The sequence below is a fragment of the Ailuropoda melanoleuca genome, chromosome 14, assembly GCF_002007445.2.
Source record: "Ailuropoda melanoleuca isolate Jingjing chromosome 14, ASM200744v2, whole genome shotgun sequence".
NCBI lineage: Eukaryota > Metazoa > Chordata > Mammalia > Carnivora > Ursidae > Ailuropoda > Ailuropoda melanoleuca.
This window is the reverse complement of record NC_048231.1, coordinates 7,055,312-7,071,327: the sequence shown is the minus strand read 5'-3', so window position 1 is coordinate 7,071,327 and position 16,016 is coordinate 7,055,312. Positions and strand designations below refer to the sequence as shown.

General features: G+C 45.7%; 1 protein-coding gene across 5 annotated transcripts in view; it reads left to right on the top strand.

The window, feature by feature from the left end:
- The window catches only part of SPTB (spectrin beta, erythrocytic), a 123,057-nt gene that overhangs the window by 55,318 nt on the left and 51,723 nt on the right, over window positions 1-16,016 (top strand). For all 5 annotated transcript variants that reach the window (XM_034642336.1, XM_034642333.1, XM_034642332.1 and 2 more), the window contains 2 exons: window positions 13,983-14,134; window positions 15,337-15,510. In XM_034642336.1, coding sequence (XP_034498227.1) covers window positions 13,983-14,134; window positions 15,337-15,510 — 326 coding nt within the window. The remainder of the gene's footprint in view (window positions 1-13,982; window positions 14,135-15,336; window positions 15,511-16,016) is intronic.

Below are 16,016 nucleotides of genomic sequence, written 5' to 3'. Positions count from 1 at the left end.
GTGAGCCCTGGCAAGAACATGATGGAGACACGGTTGTGTGGCTCAGAGAGACCTGGCCGGCTTGGGAGGGAGCAGAGGCTGCCTGAGCCTCTGCTCCCACTCATCCCTCACTTCATCCCAGGTGGGAGGTGGTGCCAGGTAGGCCCTGCCCTCTGCCTCTGTCCTGAGTGACCTGTGGCCAAAGTCAGAACGACGAGAAAGTCTGGGTGACAGAGTGTCCGAGGGGCTAGGCGGCCAGGTAGGGGTGCTTGGGGCGTCGTGATGCACCTCAGTCTCCTGCCAGGTCCTGGATGGAGAAATTATCGTCATCCTTGCTTTGGTCCCAAAAGAAAAGAGTGATTTGATAGGAAATGGAGAACAGATAACATCCTCCCCACAGTGGCTCAGGAAGCCGGATTTTCTAGACTAAAACCTCTTATCCTTAAACTGGAATTCGATTTTTATTTAGCAAGTTCATAATAGATTTCTCTGTGTGTGTGTGTGTGTGTGTGTGTGTGTGTGTGTGTGAAAGAGAGAGAGAGAGAGAGAGAGAGAACTTAAATCTCTAGTAGAAATGGTTTTTCTTCCACCCTGCTGGCTGAGATCTGATTCTTGGGATTTTTTTCCCCCACCAACCCCTGTGACCATTGCCTCCCTGGAGCCTGGCCCAGGGTAGCTATACTCTGGCGCTAAGTCCTTGACCAATAAAAAAAAGTTTGAGTTCTGGGGGGTAGTGTGTGGGTAGAAGGGGTGGGGGTAGATTCCATCACCTGCTCCACCAGCCATTAACCCAAATCTGATTTGTTTCGCCATCATCAATTGTGCCCATCTTACTTTGTAAGAAGGACCCAGCCTCTTCCATAAGCACTTTCTAGAGCTATTCTCCCAGTGCCCCATCGCTCAGTGGCCCTACCCAAATTACCTGTACTACTCTTCTTCTACCTTCTCTCCCTCCTCTGCGCTCCCAGATGCCTTGGTCTCCAGTTAACCTTGAGTCACGAGCAGGGCCCTAGGCCTCTCTGAGACCATAATGGCCTTTCACATTAGGAGTGTCTGGGCTTCCCATTCTATAAAAGAAATGGGGCATCTCATTCCCTTGTCATGATGGAGAATCCATTTAGGTCTCAGCCTTCAGCTTTTGTGTCCTTGTTCTTTGTAGGAAACTCCCTTTCTTGTTCCTTTATCCCCTCCTCTCCATTCCCTACCCTTAAAAAGTCCTTCCTTGATTTCCCTTGAGGACAGATAACAACACCAATCCCTTGCTTTGCTTATGTAATCTTAACCTCTTTAAATAAGCAAACTTGGAACCCTTGTCTTTGCCAGTCTGGTTTTACCCTCTTTATATCTCTGAGCCTGCTGAGCCTGACTGTGGTGACCCTGCTGATAGAGGGGGAGCGAGAGGGGTACCGTATTCCATAAGTCTTGTCAAAGAGCAGTATGAGGAGTGGGGACTGTCTTTTGTGCAGGGATCCTTTAATGTGTTTGACAGATACCCTGTTTTTTAAGAAACCAAGGTAAATTCCATTTTAACAGTGATTTATTGTAATCCTACTATGTGTAAAGCTAAAACCCTTGACCAGACATGAAAATGGAGAAGAAACCATGGAGATGAATTCAAAATAGTATCTGTCTCTAAGGAGTTTATGATCTATTAGGGAAAATGAACAATGTTCATAATTAATTAGCACAAGTAGGATTAGAGAAGAACCATAGGAAAGCCACATAATTAAATGGCAACGAGAGAGCAAAGGAGGGAGCGCAGGGAGATCAGGGACTCGTGTGTGGAGAAGGGCCTCAGAAGCAAAGGGTGACACACAGGTGGGACACAGCTCTGTCTGGCTGGACTGCGTGAATGGTAGCCACCATGTCTGATGAGCAGGTTGGGAAACTGGTGGAAGTAAGTTGATCAGGTTGATGGGGAAAGAGCCTCCGCCTGCCTTGCCGGTGTCTCACCAAGAGGTTGCAGCTCATCTACTGGGAATCTCTATGCCGCCCCCCACCCTGGGGCAGGGGACCACGGAGTGTAGAGCTGCATGCCTGGACCTTAATGATATAGAACATCTGGCCGACAGGTAACCATGGAAGTTTGGGGTCCATTCAAGATTTTGAAAAACAAACCGAAGCAGCCTACTGACTTTCCTGAGAGTCCACTCTGAGTGACCTGTGGGAGAAGCCAAAGCTTTGGGAAGGTCCAAAGTAGAGAGGTCCGATGGACCTGTTCTCTGGTGGGTAGGCAGAGCAGAGAAAGGGGCTGCCAGGCTTCACCAGTTTTAACTTCTTGACCTTTTTCTCTTCAGTATTATCTTTGGAGCTGCCTTGGCAGCCTCGGCAGGGGCCAGTATTTCCACAGAGGCTGAGGAAGTGGAAGTGCCTCTGGTTCCTCTCATTTCAGCCACTCCCCCACACGTGAGAGCATTACAGCAAGGAAGGCATTCTAGCAAGATATCGGTCATCTGCCACGTAGGTGTATGTGGCAAGGTTGGAGAGATTGGTCTGACCTTTTCTTTCCAAAACTGAAGATCCTGAGGTGAGGAGAAAAATGTCAAAAGACCCAGGTTCCACCTCTAATGCTACTGTCATGAAGCATGGTTGAATCAATTTCCTGTTTTATAAAATGCACATGGTGGTACTTTCCCAAGGGTATTGTGAAGGTCAAATAAGATAAAGTTTATGAAAGTTTTTTATTAGTAATAAAATACTAGGTGAATGTTAGTATTTACAGGAAATCTTAATAATATCTTTCTGTCCTTTCCCTTAACTTCAGACATTCAGGATCATTAGCTCAGTCATTGTCCCGGTTATCTCAGCCTGTTCCTAATCCAGTTTCTTCCTTCTTAACCCCACCCTCCTTTGTCTTAGAAGGTCTGGGTTGGAAAAAGGAGCCAAGGACCAGGAAAATTCAGCTAATGCTTGTGGTTGGAGGTCTTGGCTCAGTCCCCAGAGACCCAGTGCCCATAGGGATGAGGCCCCATGTTTCGTAGATCTTTCTCTTCAAGGCTGCCCAGCCAGGATCCTGGCCACGTCTCTGCCATCAGCTGGGTGACCCAGAAGGCCCAAGAAACCAAAGGACGATGAGGCTTGTTAGATGCTCTTCCTCGTGTGCCAGCTGGTCTGGGTGCTTCTCCACTTAGTGACCTGTGGTTAGAAGACTTGTGTTGGTTAACTGGACTCCCATTTTTTTCTGCCTCTTAAGTCAACTTCCTCTCAGTTCCAAAAGAAATACTCCCTATTCTGCCTTTCAGACCATTCCCAGCTCTTCCTCCCTGAACTGAAATAAACAAGCCATCTGGTTATTCCGTGTAGAAACTGCCACATCGATATACAAATACTGACCTCCGTCCAAATGAATCACTGGATTTGGCATTGTGGATCAGCCTGACGGAGATGAAGGGGGAGGTGGGCAAGAAAATGCTGCAGATGTAAGGGGATGGATTTGACCTCAGCAGTGCCCAGGGGAGCGGTGGGGGTCCAGTAGTCCCTGGGCAGAAGTTCGAACTCAGCATCAGCATCTTAGAGCTGGCAGCACCTCATGAGGCTAAGTGCTGCGTAGCCCTAAGGCTTCTTCCTGAACAGGGGCTGTTCTCTGCTTTGATGAGTGCCTCTAGCACCTTCCTACTTTTTGAAAGATTAGGGGAAGGGGAGCTATTGAAAAGTTCAAGTTCTATCCCCCCCCCAAGAGGTTTCAGTCTTCATGTCTCAGTAGAAAGGCTTCCAGTGTCTCCTAGAGCCACCCTCATTTTCACTCACACCCCATTGCCTGTCCTTCCCCCTTTTCGTACTGGGAGCCATTCGGTAAACATTCATGGCTGTCTGGATGAGGGATGAGGCACTGCAGGCTGCAGGGAATTTACCAGCCAGAAAAGCCCGTCCTCTATGCTCTCTCCTCGCAGACGAGGCCTCTGCCTGCCTGCCTGCCTGCCCCCTCACACTGATTCGGGTGAGGACACTGCCTCAGGACAGATGTGGCCCAGTGGGAGAGGAGAAATGCAACAGAAAGATGCCCCCCAAAAGAGAAACCTTGTGTATTAGCCTCCCCCTGCCTTGCCTACACACTCAGATTGGCATCTAGCCATCCCAGGTGCCACCCACTGCAGGATTTCCAGCTCCTCAGCACAGAGGCATCTAGAAGGTTGCAGTGCAGAGAGCAGTCCAGGGCCTCTTGTGAAGATCTGTGAGAAGGAGAGGGCCCAACATGTCTTTCGTCCTCCTCTGTGGTCCATTGAACACAGAGCCATCCTTTTCAAACAAAGGGCACAAATTGGTGTAGCCACTTTGGTTTTGCCTTTAAATTAGAATTCAAGTGATGTTTCAAACTAGAGATGCCTTTCCTCTGCATTCTGTCTTTGTAGCCTTCTTACTAGACAGGAGATGAGGTTGCATGGTGAGGTTGGTTGAGGACAATCCAGAGAACACAACAGGGCAGCAGGTGCACAGCGGGCTGTGTCCCTGCTCTCTGAAGCACAGAGTTGCTGCTACTTTGAACCTTGAACATCTTCCAGACCCACTTTCCTCAGGCCCCAAGGTTAAGTTCTGTGACTGGCAGATATTCCATCAGAGCCTTAGGACACTGGCCCTCAGACCCTGCTACTCCCTGCCCACCGACATTGACTCCCTGGAAACTCCAGAGAGAGAGGGTGGTATGGGCTCCTTCCTGACTTTGGTAGCAAAAGGTGATGCTTGGCCTTTCCCTGGGCCTCTTTCCCCACCTGCAGCAGGATGACACTGATCCCAGGTGCCCCAGGGGTGCCCCAGTTGCCTGAGAAGGGCTTTGTGTCCAGAGGGTAAATGATTTCTTTCAGAGAGCTGGATTTCACCACAGTGCGTGTGGAGGGGGGTGGGGCACAGGTGCGGGATTCAGCAGCTTCTTGGCAGCCTATTACATTGACAAGTTCACATGCAGCTGCTGGAGACCAAGGCATCAGGTGTTAATGGTCTGAATGTCTCTCTTAAGCTACCTGTGAGAACAAAGATTGGTGTCATTAATGAGGGGTTTTTAAAATGTTTTCTTCTCAGATTTCAAAACATGAGTTGGAGTTCTATGGAGAGACTATATTTTGGGAAAATATACTATTCATAGAAATATGTATAATCATCAGCAATCATTTTAGTATACTATCAGAAGAAAAAATAATTGGCTCAGCAGCTTTTTCTGGGAGGTCAGCCGTTGTGAGTTTCCCCTCCTTCCCTGAGACGCCACTGCTCAGATAAACCTGCTGGTGACCTGTGCAGACAAACAATGAAAGGCCAGCATGCCCCCCNCCCCCCCCCCCCCGCCCGTGCTGTGCGGGTCAGGGCAGTCTCCTCTGCCCAGGATGTAACACCTTCTCCCACTGGCCTCCCCCCCACCTCAAGAAAAGCTGTTCTTGCTCTCTGAGAATGCTTTGCAGAACCAAGGCTGTCCCCATTTCTGGGTGACTGCTATCTATCATTGTGAAGATGCTTTTCAAATATTAATACACCGAGGTTAATAATAAGACTCTTCCCTCCCCATGCCGTGCAGTCTGAGTGAGCCATGGTAATAGCCTCCTCCATCTTTGGGACATTCCTGTGGGCTGTCAGCTTTGTTCCCAAGGGCAGGCTATGACACCAGACTTTGACTGTGCTTATGGTTCCCAGAGCAGCTGGCATCCATTTCCCCCTTCTCCAACTGGGCGCCCCCTGCATACTGCTGGGCTGAAGAGGCGCCAGGAGTGTTGTTTCCAAGCATCTGTAGCAATTGTTCACTTTCCTTTTTTATCGTGTCACTGAGAGAGAATGACAAGGAAGCTGGTAGCAGCTGAGTCTCTGGGAGCATTTTGCCTCCAAACCCTTTGGCCTTCAGACTCTGGAAACCGGATCCATAGGCGATCTTATTTTACAGTCCAGTGAGAAGGAAGTGGATCAAATAATCACACATGTGTCTCTGTACATACAGACGTATGTACATGACGACAAATTATGATGAATTCCATAAAGATTTACTGTGAACTACGAGTTTCTGACATAACCTACAGCTTGTAACTCATCCAAGGAGGAGGGGGGCTTGTCGGAGTGTATATCACAGGGGGCCTTGTAGACCGTGAGTATCTTCAGGGTCCTGGCAGGAAGCAGCAGGAAATCAAAAAGTGTGGCTGAGGGGTTTAATGAGGAGACTGTTTGCAAAGGAGTGGCAGGGTCGAAGGGTCAAAGGGTGGGAGTGTATAGCAGGGAGAGCTGTAGGCTCCCAGGATAGGAGCTGTGGCCTTCAGTAGAGGGCCAGAAGGGTGGAGCCACTTCCATACCCACCAAAAGGCTCTTGCAGGGAAGTGGCATGGTTACATTTGGGTTTTTGAATATCACTCTGATCTCAGTGGGGGGAACAGGTTATGGGGAGGCTGTGCAAGTCTGGGAGGAGAAGATGACAGCATAAGCCAGCTTGGGGGCCATCAACAGGGAGTGGTGAGCCATCCTCATTCTTTTGGCCTCTTGCTTCTATCATGGGCTTTCCCGAGCTAGGTAACCTTGGCCAAGTCACTTTTCTGCTCCTCACCCATAAAACAAGTTTCCTCACCTGTAAACAAGGGGCTTGAGCCAGACAATGCACAAGGCCTTTCCAGCTCTGGCAGCCCGGGAAAAAGCCACCTGTTAGGGTAGCGCTGACCATATGCCTCCACCCTGAACCCTGGAGCTTTGGTTCCTGGCTTAGGGAAAGGGAATAATTGATCCTTTTTAGCAAATCAGTAGATTCTCCAGAAATTCTCTTGATGCAATAAAGGCTAGGCTGAAACCGAATCCTGGACCATCTCGACTGTGGCCTCGTGTTCTCAGTGAGTGTCATCTCTCCTTGCAGCCCCCACCTGAATGCATGGTAGTGCTTGGTGCTCTTTATCCAGATGATCTCACTGACCCCCGCCCACTCTGACGTAAGCAGGGAAGAGCTATCCCCACACCCCTTCATAGATGCGGGAGAATGCCCAGCAGGAAGCGCCAGGACAGAATCCCAGGGACTTAAAATCATCCCGGTGCCATAAGGACTACCGCACGTGGGCTTTCTTGAATATCCTTCAGACCTGCGTTATTGCCTCCTTTGCATCCCACCCAGGACACCCCTTCCCATTTTCCTTCCCCCAGCAGCCTCTTGAGCCCCTTTATTTTTTTTTTAAAGATTTTATTTATTTATTTGACAGAGATAGAGACAGCCAGTGAGAGAGGGCACACAAGCAGGGGGAGTGGGAGAGGAAGAAGCAGGCTCATAGTGGAAGAGCCTGATGTGGGGCTCAATCCCATAACGCCAGGATCACGCCCTGAGCCGAAGGCAGACGCTTAACCGCTGTGCCACTCAGGCGCCCCCCTTGAGCCCGTTTAATCAAAACCCTGAATTCCTTTTCACTTCTGTCTTACAGCCTCTGGATACGATCACCTCCTGGGGGCCAGCTGACCCTTGTTCTACCCTTGTCCGGCCCGGCTCTGGCCATTTCGTTTCCACAGATCAAGTGTCAGTTGGGGCCTTGACACCTTGAGCAGAGACTTCTGCAGCTGCCTCCAGGCTGGCGTCCTGGTCTCTCCTCACCCAATCCCACTTACACAGGGCACTTAGAAGCACTGTCCACCAAGAAACTTTTAGTGAGGTGTTGCTTTACTTAAGAACCTTATACCTGGAGTATAAGGCTCAAATTCCCTAGACTGTCCTTCAACTTCTTTGCTCTGGGTCAGTTCACTGCTTCTCACCCTCACCCCCTAGATGTGCACATCTGTATCTGCGTGTGCATGCGCGTGCACACATACACACACACACTTGCCAGTGTCCACCTTGAGGGCTTTGAACAAGACCCCCCCCCTCCTTCCTTGCCATTCTAAAACCATGATCATCTTCAAAACTCACATCCAAACTAGCCTTCTTCAAAAACATTTTTTAAAAATCTAAACTGGTCTATAATAACTTTCTTTCTTTTCCTACTGTATGTAAAGACCCTATTTTAAAAACAATAGGATGCATACTTTTATATCTTTAAACATTTTTATTGCCCAAAAATACGTAGTAAAGATTAGAAAAATAGATAAGAAAGAGAAAACTAGGGACAAATTGTTAGTGACCCATACAGATATTTTAATGCCTACATAACTATGTATAAATGTGTGGATACATAACTATGTATAAATGTATAAATGTGTGGATATTAAAACATTATCTACAATATTATAATCTTAGAACTTTTCTCACGAAGCAGTATACTGTGGGTATCTTTTCATGTGCGTAAACAGGCAGATCGTCATTTTCATGGCCATATAGTCTTCCTTTGTATTAACGTACCCCAGGCTAGTTGACCAGCATCTTAGTGTTCAACTTTGCTCACTTTTAAAGTCAGTCTTATGTGCTTTATTCTTGCCTTTGCCGGTATACAGTAAGCATCCTAGAGTTCTCTTTTAGAATCAACCCTAGCTAGATTTTAGATCCTGTTCTAGCCGTTCACAATACTAGTGTGAAGAAAGTGGGTTGGTTAAAAGATAAGTTCCTGTCCAGACTAAACTGCAGGATAGAATTTGTGCCACCAACATCGTTTATGATGTGTCCCTGAAGGTCTGCCCCTATGCTAGGCTTTATAGGATTGCCATCTATATCTTCAAGGTTTGTCACAAGTTCATGGGAGTTCAAGTATCACTTACTCAGGTTCTGGAAGCTCTTGGTTTCCTGGCATGAGAAGGAGAGAAGTCTGAAGCTGTAAACCTACAAAGAGCTCAAGGTTAAGTGATTGGTTTCAGGCCCAGGCTAGTGGTCTACGGGCCTCCCATGGTGCCTCTTCTCCCTCTTGTCTTTCTGATCACCCAGCTTTACTCATACCTTAGGGCTGGGTGCTGGTAAAAATGCAGGCTTCCTCAAAAAAAACAAAAACTAAAACAAAACCTTTGTAACTTTTCATCAGTCATTTATTCCTCAGGGTTTATGAGCTTTATATCCTACTTTTCTTCATGACATCTGTTGTTTCTTGTTATGAAAGGAATACATGTTCATTGCAGCAATTTTAGAAGCTATAGATAAGGAAAAAGAAAAGTCACCCACAGTCTTACCGCTCAGCTATAACAACATCCAGCTGAAGCTTTCATTTTTAAATGGATATTAAAAATTACAAAACTGGGCTCACATTATGCATTTAATTTTATAATCTGAACTTTCCCCTAAAACGTATTCTAGTATCCTTTGTACAACCTTATTAATATCTTTATAAATGTACCAAAATGATCATATAATCCTCTGTTTTGAATATTTAGGTTGTTATTCTCTATTCTTGAGAGCAGATATTTAACAGACAAAAGACAGAGAGAGATGAAGACTCAAGGAATTTTATAGGAAGCTATGGCAGGAATGAGATGGGCCTAGACCTGGGTGATTAAGGTAGATAAGATATTTCAGCCTTACCATTTGACTTAAGAACAGCCAATGTATAATAAGCTTTTATTTTTAAAACATCCCCACCTGGGACCTCTGATAACAAACTTGCCAGATGCCCATGATGTCAGGAAGTGAAGCAAGTACGGAGTAGGTGGGGCCAGTGGCAAGTGTGCTGTGGCCAAGGGAGGAGGGAAGTTGAAGGAAGAGCCAAGGAAGCCTAGAGAAGGTACAACACAGGAGAAGGAAGAGCCTTGACCCCAAGGGGAGAGATGTGTGCTTTGAAACAACCATAGGGAATAGTCAGAGGGCAAGACCTTGGAGAGTAGCTCCGTGGTGGTCAAGGAGGCAGAGGGAAAGTCTCCCTCCTGGGCTCTGTTCTCAGGGGGTGTAGGGAGTGTTCCTCACCTCGTAAACCTTCTCCCTCTCTCCCTTCCACCTCTCTTGTGGCTCAGGTGGTTAACCATGCTTGTGATTTTTGTTTGGTGAAAAGTCCTATGGTAGGACACCCAAGGGAACTGGGCTATCTTAGAGAGAGGAGGAGAAAAAAACAGCTTTATATTTTCTTTAGAAAAGGAAAAATGTATTTATATATTGAATAAATAATATGTACATCAAGGGGGTAACATTCAAAAGATGCATAAATGAGTATTATTCCCACCTCAGTCTCCCCAGATACCCAGTTCTTTTCCTATAACCAGTGTTATCAGTTTCTCATGTAACTTTCCAGGAATATTTTATGCATCTATTACCAAATAGTCTATATAATTTTTCCCAGCTTTTTTTTTTTTTACTATACATTGTTCTATAACATGCTTTTTCCCCCATCCAAGATATATTGAAGATTGTTTTATATTAATATATAAACAACTTCATTTTTTTTTTACAGCAATTAAGTGTTCCATTGTATGGGCATACGATTTTAATTTAACCAGTCCCCTATTGGTGAACATTTTCATTACCCCCAATCTTTGTCTGTTTTTAAAAATGCAGTGAATAACTTTATAAATAGATTATTTCCCAAATATATAAGTTTATCTGTAGGACATATTCCTAGAAGTAGAATTACTGGGTCCAAAATATGTGCGTATGTATTTCTGACCAGTCTTGCCAAAAATGCCTCTATACCTTCGCTAGCAACATGTGAGTGTTGTCTTTCCCCACACCCTTAACCAAACACCTTATTTTATCAGACTTTTCGATCTGTGCCCACAAGATAAGTGAAAGGGTCTTGATGTACTGCCATTGCACTTTTTGACTTTAAGTATGAAAAATTTCAAACATACAAAAAAGCAGAGATAAAAGTATAATGAATCAACACCTTGACTTAACAACTGTTCATTTTTTGCCATATTTGCTTATCCATTTAGGGGGTTGAAGTATTTTTAGAATTGAAGATCGTCAACAACATTTTACCCCTAATATTTTAATATAGACAAGAACATTTCCCACCTACCCATAATACCACTATTGCACCTAGCTTTACCTCTAGCTTAAAGCTATGTGCTGGCAAAAATACAGGCTGAATAAAATTAGCATCAACTCTATAATCTAATACCCACTTAATATTCCAATTTTCCCAGTTGTCTCAAAAATGTCTTTTATGATTAATGTGCTCATACTAATTAAGGACCATTTATTAAATTGTGCGTATATGTTTATACTTTTAATTTGTACTTCTATGAATAGCTTGGACAATTTTCTACACATTTAAGAGACTTTTACAGTTTTTTTGTTAACTTTTTGTTCACATACGTATGTCCATTTTGCTAGTGGATTGTTGGTCCTTTTCCTCATTAATTTGTATATGTTCCTCATATCCTAAGTGAATTGGCCCTTTGTGATATGAGTTACAAATATCTTTTAGACATTTGTTTGACTTTGCTGACAGTATTCTAACCCACACAAGTTTTTTTTTTTTTTAACTAGGAGGCGCAGAAATTTTGCCTGAAGTTTTTTTTAATGTAGTTGAACTTTCAATCTTTTATACCTTTTGAATTTTGTGTCTTATACCATCGTAATAAAAAAAAAAGTTCAACCATGATTTGTTTTGGTATTTTTATCGTTTCATTTTTACATGTCAGTTTTTATCCAAATGAAATTATCCTGGAGGGTGAGGTATATATTTAAATTTTCCTGGATGGCATCTAGTTTTGTCCACACACTTTATCCAATAATCCTTTTTTCTTTATATTTGAAATACCATGTTTACCAAATATCAAATGCCTATCTGTGCTTGGGACTGTTTCTGTTCCATCGATGTGTCTATTCATATGCTAGTAGCACACAGTTTTATCATGGTACCTTTATGCTGTGCTTTACTATCTGATAGAAAAAGCACCTGGGAAGGTCTGTTACTCTTCTTCGGGGAATTTTCCTGGCTATTTTTGTTTTCCCAATGAATTTTCTCATAGCTTCTCTAGTTTCCCCCAAATTATATAATTTAAATATATCTAAAATAATATTCAATATATAGATTAATTTAGAATAAACCGACAACTTCATGATATTGAATTTTCCTATTCAAGAATCGGATGTGCCTTTCTACACGTGTTCAAATCTTTTGTGTGCCTCAGGGGGCTTTTCAGCTTCTCTTTGTGTAGATTTTACACTCTTCTTTTTAAGCTGAAACACTGGTTTTTTTTAATTATCATCGAGGGCCTTAGAAACTAGTATTTCAGAAAAGGATCCTGCCATCCCTTCAGTGACATCTTTTGCCTCTAAGATTAAATCTAAACCTAGCCTTTCATTCAGGGCTTTCCATATTCAGCTAAAAACCTATTTTCCACATGTTTCCTGCTTACCTGTAGCTACCCAGCAGCCCCCCAACAAGCTCCATTTTTCCATGCCTTTCTGTCTAGGAACATCTTGCCTCCCCTCCTCCTCTGCCTATCCAAAGTGGTTTTCTTCATGAACTCCCCCCCCATTTGACTACTCCAATTAGAATGACCTCTTTCCTCTTTCACCCATGACCATTTACTGGATGTGCCATTTATCTGGTAATTAATCCAATTATCACCTTGTGACACCTTTTGTATTATTAAAATGAACTGCCTTTTATCTCTTGTGTGGTTGCAAAATTAACTGCTTGTGGGTTTTTGTCGTGTTTCCTCAACCAGGTCATGAGGACTTTGGGGAGAATGAGCCTGCCTTGTGCCCCCCCAAGCATCCAGCACAGGACCCTACGCATTGTAACAGCAGTAGTAGTGAGGCTAACAGCGATGAGGACGTTTATGGCTAGCTTTCTGCATGCCAGGCGCTGTTCTAAACACCGTCCATGTATAAACTCACTTATAAGCAGATAAATGTTTGAATTTGGGTATTGTGGGTTTATTTGACCTCAAACCAAAGCTTTGAAAAGGAGTGTAAAAGAAAGATCACCCAGTCACAATATCCAGACACTTGTTCTAGCTGGCTGGTGAGAGAAGAAGGTGAGTTTTCTAGGAGAAGCCCTGACATGTAGGGGAGGACTGAGAATGGCCAAAGCCTGGAAAGGAAGGAAGGAGGAAGAGGAAGAGGCAGGAATGGAGATGCCCTAAGCTTGAGGGCAGCAGAAGCACCAGGGTTTTCTGAAGCTCTGGTTTTGAGTTAGACCATGCTTCCTTTCCTGCACTGGCAGGTTTAGAGGTCTGGAAATAGGGTCTGGACTCCTGAGCTGGCACAGCATGGGCGAGAAGCCTGGTTTGGCTGATGCTGATTTAGAGTGGGGATCCCATGTCAGCTTCTCAGGTCTGAAGATAGAGAACTCCTGCCTGCCATTCTGGGGGTGAGAGATCTGGCATAGTGCAATGGATAGCCCCCAACCCATGCCTCCCTTACCCCTAATCTCATGTGGATCACACTTTCCACTTGCCCTGTTCGTCATTCTTCTCTACCTACCAGGAGCTCCTTGAGGGCAGGCAGTTGGTTTTAATTTTATGTATTATCAGCCTACCCCAAGCGTGCCACCAATAGGAGCTGAATAAACATGCAGTTGACTACAATACAGCTCTGGAGCACCTATTGTGTACCAGGCTCTGGGCCTTAGGGATATGGACGTGAATAAGACAAGACTTCACTGGCTCAAGATACCTACACTCTTGCAGGAGAGATGGGCTTTCAACTCCTATAAATGTGAAGCAAGCCCTAAATAACAAATGCATATGCAGGGGTGAGGGCACCTGCAGGGACACCTAACCTAGCCAAGGGGTCAGGAAAAGCTTTTTGGAGAAGCACTGACTCCTACAGGACAAATAGGAGTTGGGTGGAGGGGGTGGGGGAGGGGAAGGGCAAGAGAGACCATTCTAGGCAGAGGGAGTGTTGGTTGGATGGGTAGATGGGTGAACCTGGCATTGAAATCCGAGCTTGCCAGTACAATGGGACAGCATTCTGCCAGGCACAGGAAACAGGTGGCTGAATTAGGGGTGAATAGCCACTGTGCATAGAAGGTGGTGGCAGAAGTTATCTCTTCATTGTGCCAGTCATGACACGTGGACCCATGTCACCCAAAGACTGCACTCTGATCACAAATATTCCTAGGAAGGGGGTGGAATAGATAGTTCAGCCTCTTCTGCCAAGGATCGGGGGACCCTGGAATTAAGGGAAAACGCTTCAGCCCCGTGTCACATTGCACATCGACACACCCAACTTTGGGCACCTCACCCAAGTCTCTTCTACTCAGATGAGCGGGAAGTTGTTCAGAAGAAGACCTTCACGAAATGGGTGAACTCAAACCTGGCTCGTGTGCCCTGCCGCATCACTGACCTCTACAAGGACCTGCGGGATGGACGGATGCTTATCAAGTTGCTGGAGGTGCTCTCCGGAGAGATGCTGGTAAAGCCCCTTGCCCCGAACCCCATGGGTGTTGCTGTGCCCCCTTTTAGAAAAGACATGGCCTGGGAGTGGTTCTAGTTCCCACAGCCTTCAAGGTTTCACCCTGTTCTTTAGGGAAGTTTCATTACTTACTGTTGTGAGATGTCCATGTGGCTTACTGAGTTCTCTGACCTCTTCTCAGAATGTATTGCCTCTTGGCCATTCCAATCTCTTCATGCTTCTCCCAGAAGCCATACAGAGCTCTTGATTTCTCCACTGGGGGCCTAGGCATCTGTGACTGGCCTGCAGTGGACCCACCCTCAGCCTCCTCACGCAGGCTAAAATGGATTCTGTTACCCGGCTGGAGAAATGACCTCCTTCTTGGAACCAAGAGAGGAGCGTGGAAGATATTTTCCTGTGTGTTCTATCACTCTTCCAAGTGGAAATGTAGTATAGGCCCTCTCCATGTGACCCACCTGGCAGTAACGTTGCCTCTGAGTGAGAACCAGGTTAAGGTTCAAGTTTTGCTCAGTCACTTCCATCATAACCTTGGGTCTGTCATTCAGGACCTTCTTTTCCTTGTTTCCCCTAAATATAAAATGATACCTGTACCTGATGAGGTACGAAGATCCTCGGGGTTTGAATAAAAAGGTATCATATTCTCCCATTGCTTTTTCAGCTGCCTCTTACCCTGTATTGAAAGGCCACCAGAAAGAATTACCACTGGGAACCCTTCACATGATGTGGTTACTCCTCAGTGGTGGTCCCCTTAAGTTTTGGCTGGGGCCATTCGGAGGTGGGGAGGGAGGAGGCTGGATGGTGAGATGGCCCCCATTATCAACCACCAAACAAAAAGCCATTCTTATCACCAGTAGTTAACAGTTCTTAGACCTGTGCCTGGCACATAGTAAGTGCTCAATTAACTATTTGCTGTCTCAGTGCTTTTGAATATCATTTATTACCCCCTCAGAAGTCTTTGTTGAGACCTAGGAATAGTGCTGATGCAGCCCAATTACAGAGCTCTGGGTGCTCAAGGAAAGGGGAGCATCTAAACTTTGCAGAAAGGATGGGATTGAAAAATGTCAACGAGTGAACATGAGAGTTGGAGATTGGCCAGGAGGGTGGAGGGTAGACACGGATGACAGGAGTTGGTCTAGGCTGCAATCACCCCTGGGGTGATTGTGAGGTCCCTCCATGCCCATGAGGCCAATGCCCTCCCTCAGCCAAAGCCCACGAAGGGGAAGATGCGCATCCACTGCCTGGAGAATGTGGACAAGGCCCTACAGTTCCTCAAGGAACAGCGCGTGCACCTGGAAAACATGGGCTCCCATGACATCGTGGATGGCAACCATCGCCTGGTCCTGGGCCTCATCTGGACCATCATCCTTCGCTTCCAGGTGGGTTTCCTGGGGGAGCAGAGGGAGTGGAGGGAGCCTCCCTGGGCCAGGGAGGTGAATGAAGTGTGGGTGTTTGTGCACATTCTGGGAGGCTAGAAACCTGTCCTGTGGGGCAGTGTTTATAGGAAGAAGTAACCGTCCTCTGCATTGACTAATTGCTGAAGTTCAGGGTGAGCTGTTCAGTCAACAGTGTAGTCTTTTGAGGAAGAAGACAGAAATTAGTAGCTAGGGTGAGGTCTGGCCTGGAGATCTGCTTTCGTCCCTTTCCCCCCAACATGTGTAACTTTTGGGTTCTATAAAATCGTTTGATTCAGAAGCTGCAAAAACAATACAGAAGATCGAGATTATGTTTTTCAATCAGAAACTTTTCTCTTCCCACCCTGAAATTCAAGGTCCATTATTTGTAAGGAAGTTTAGAAAGTGCAAAGGAAGGAAAGCAGGGCCTTCCACCTGCTGGTTGGGGGACAGGAAGAATCTAGTCCTGAGGCAGGGAGGGCAGGGAAGAA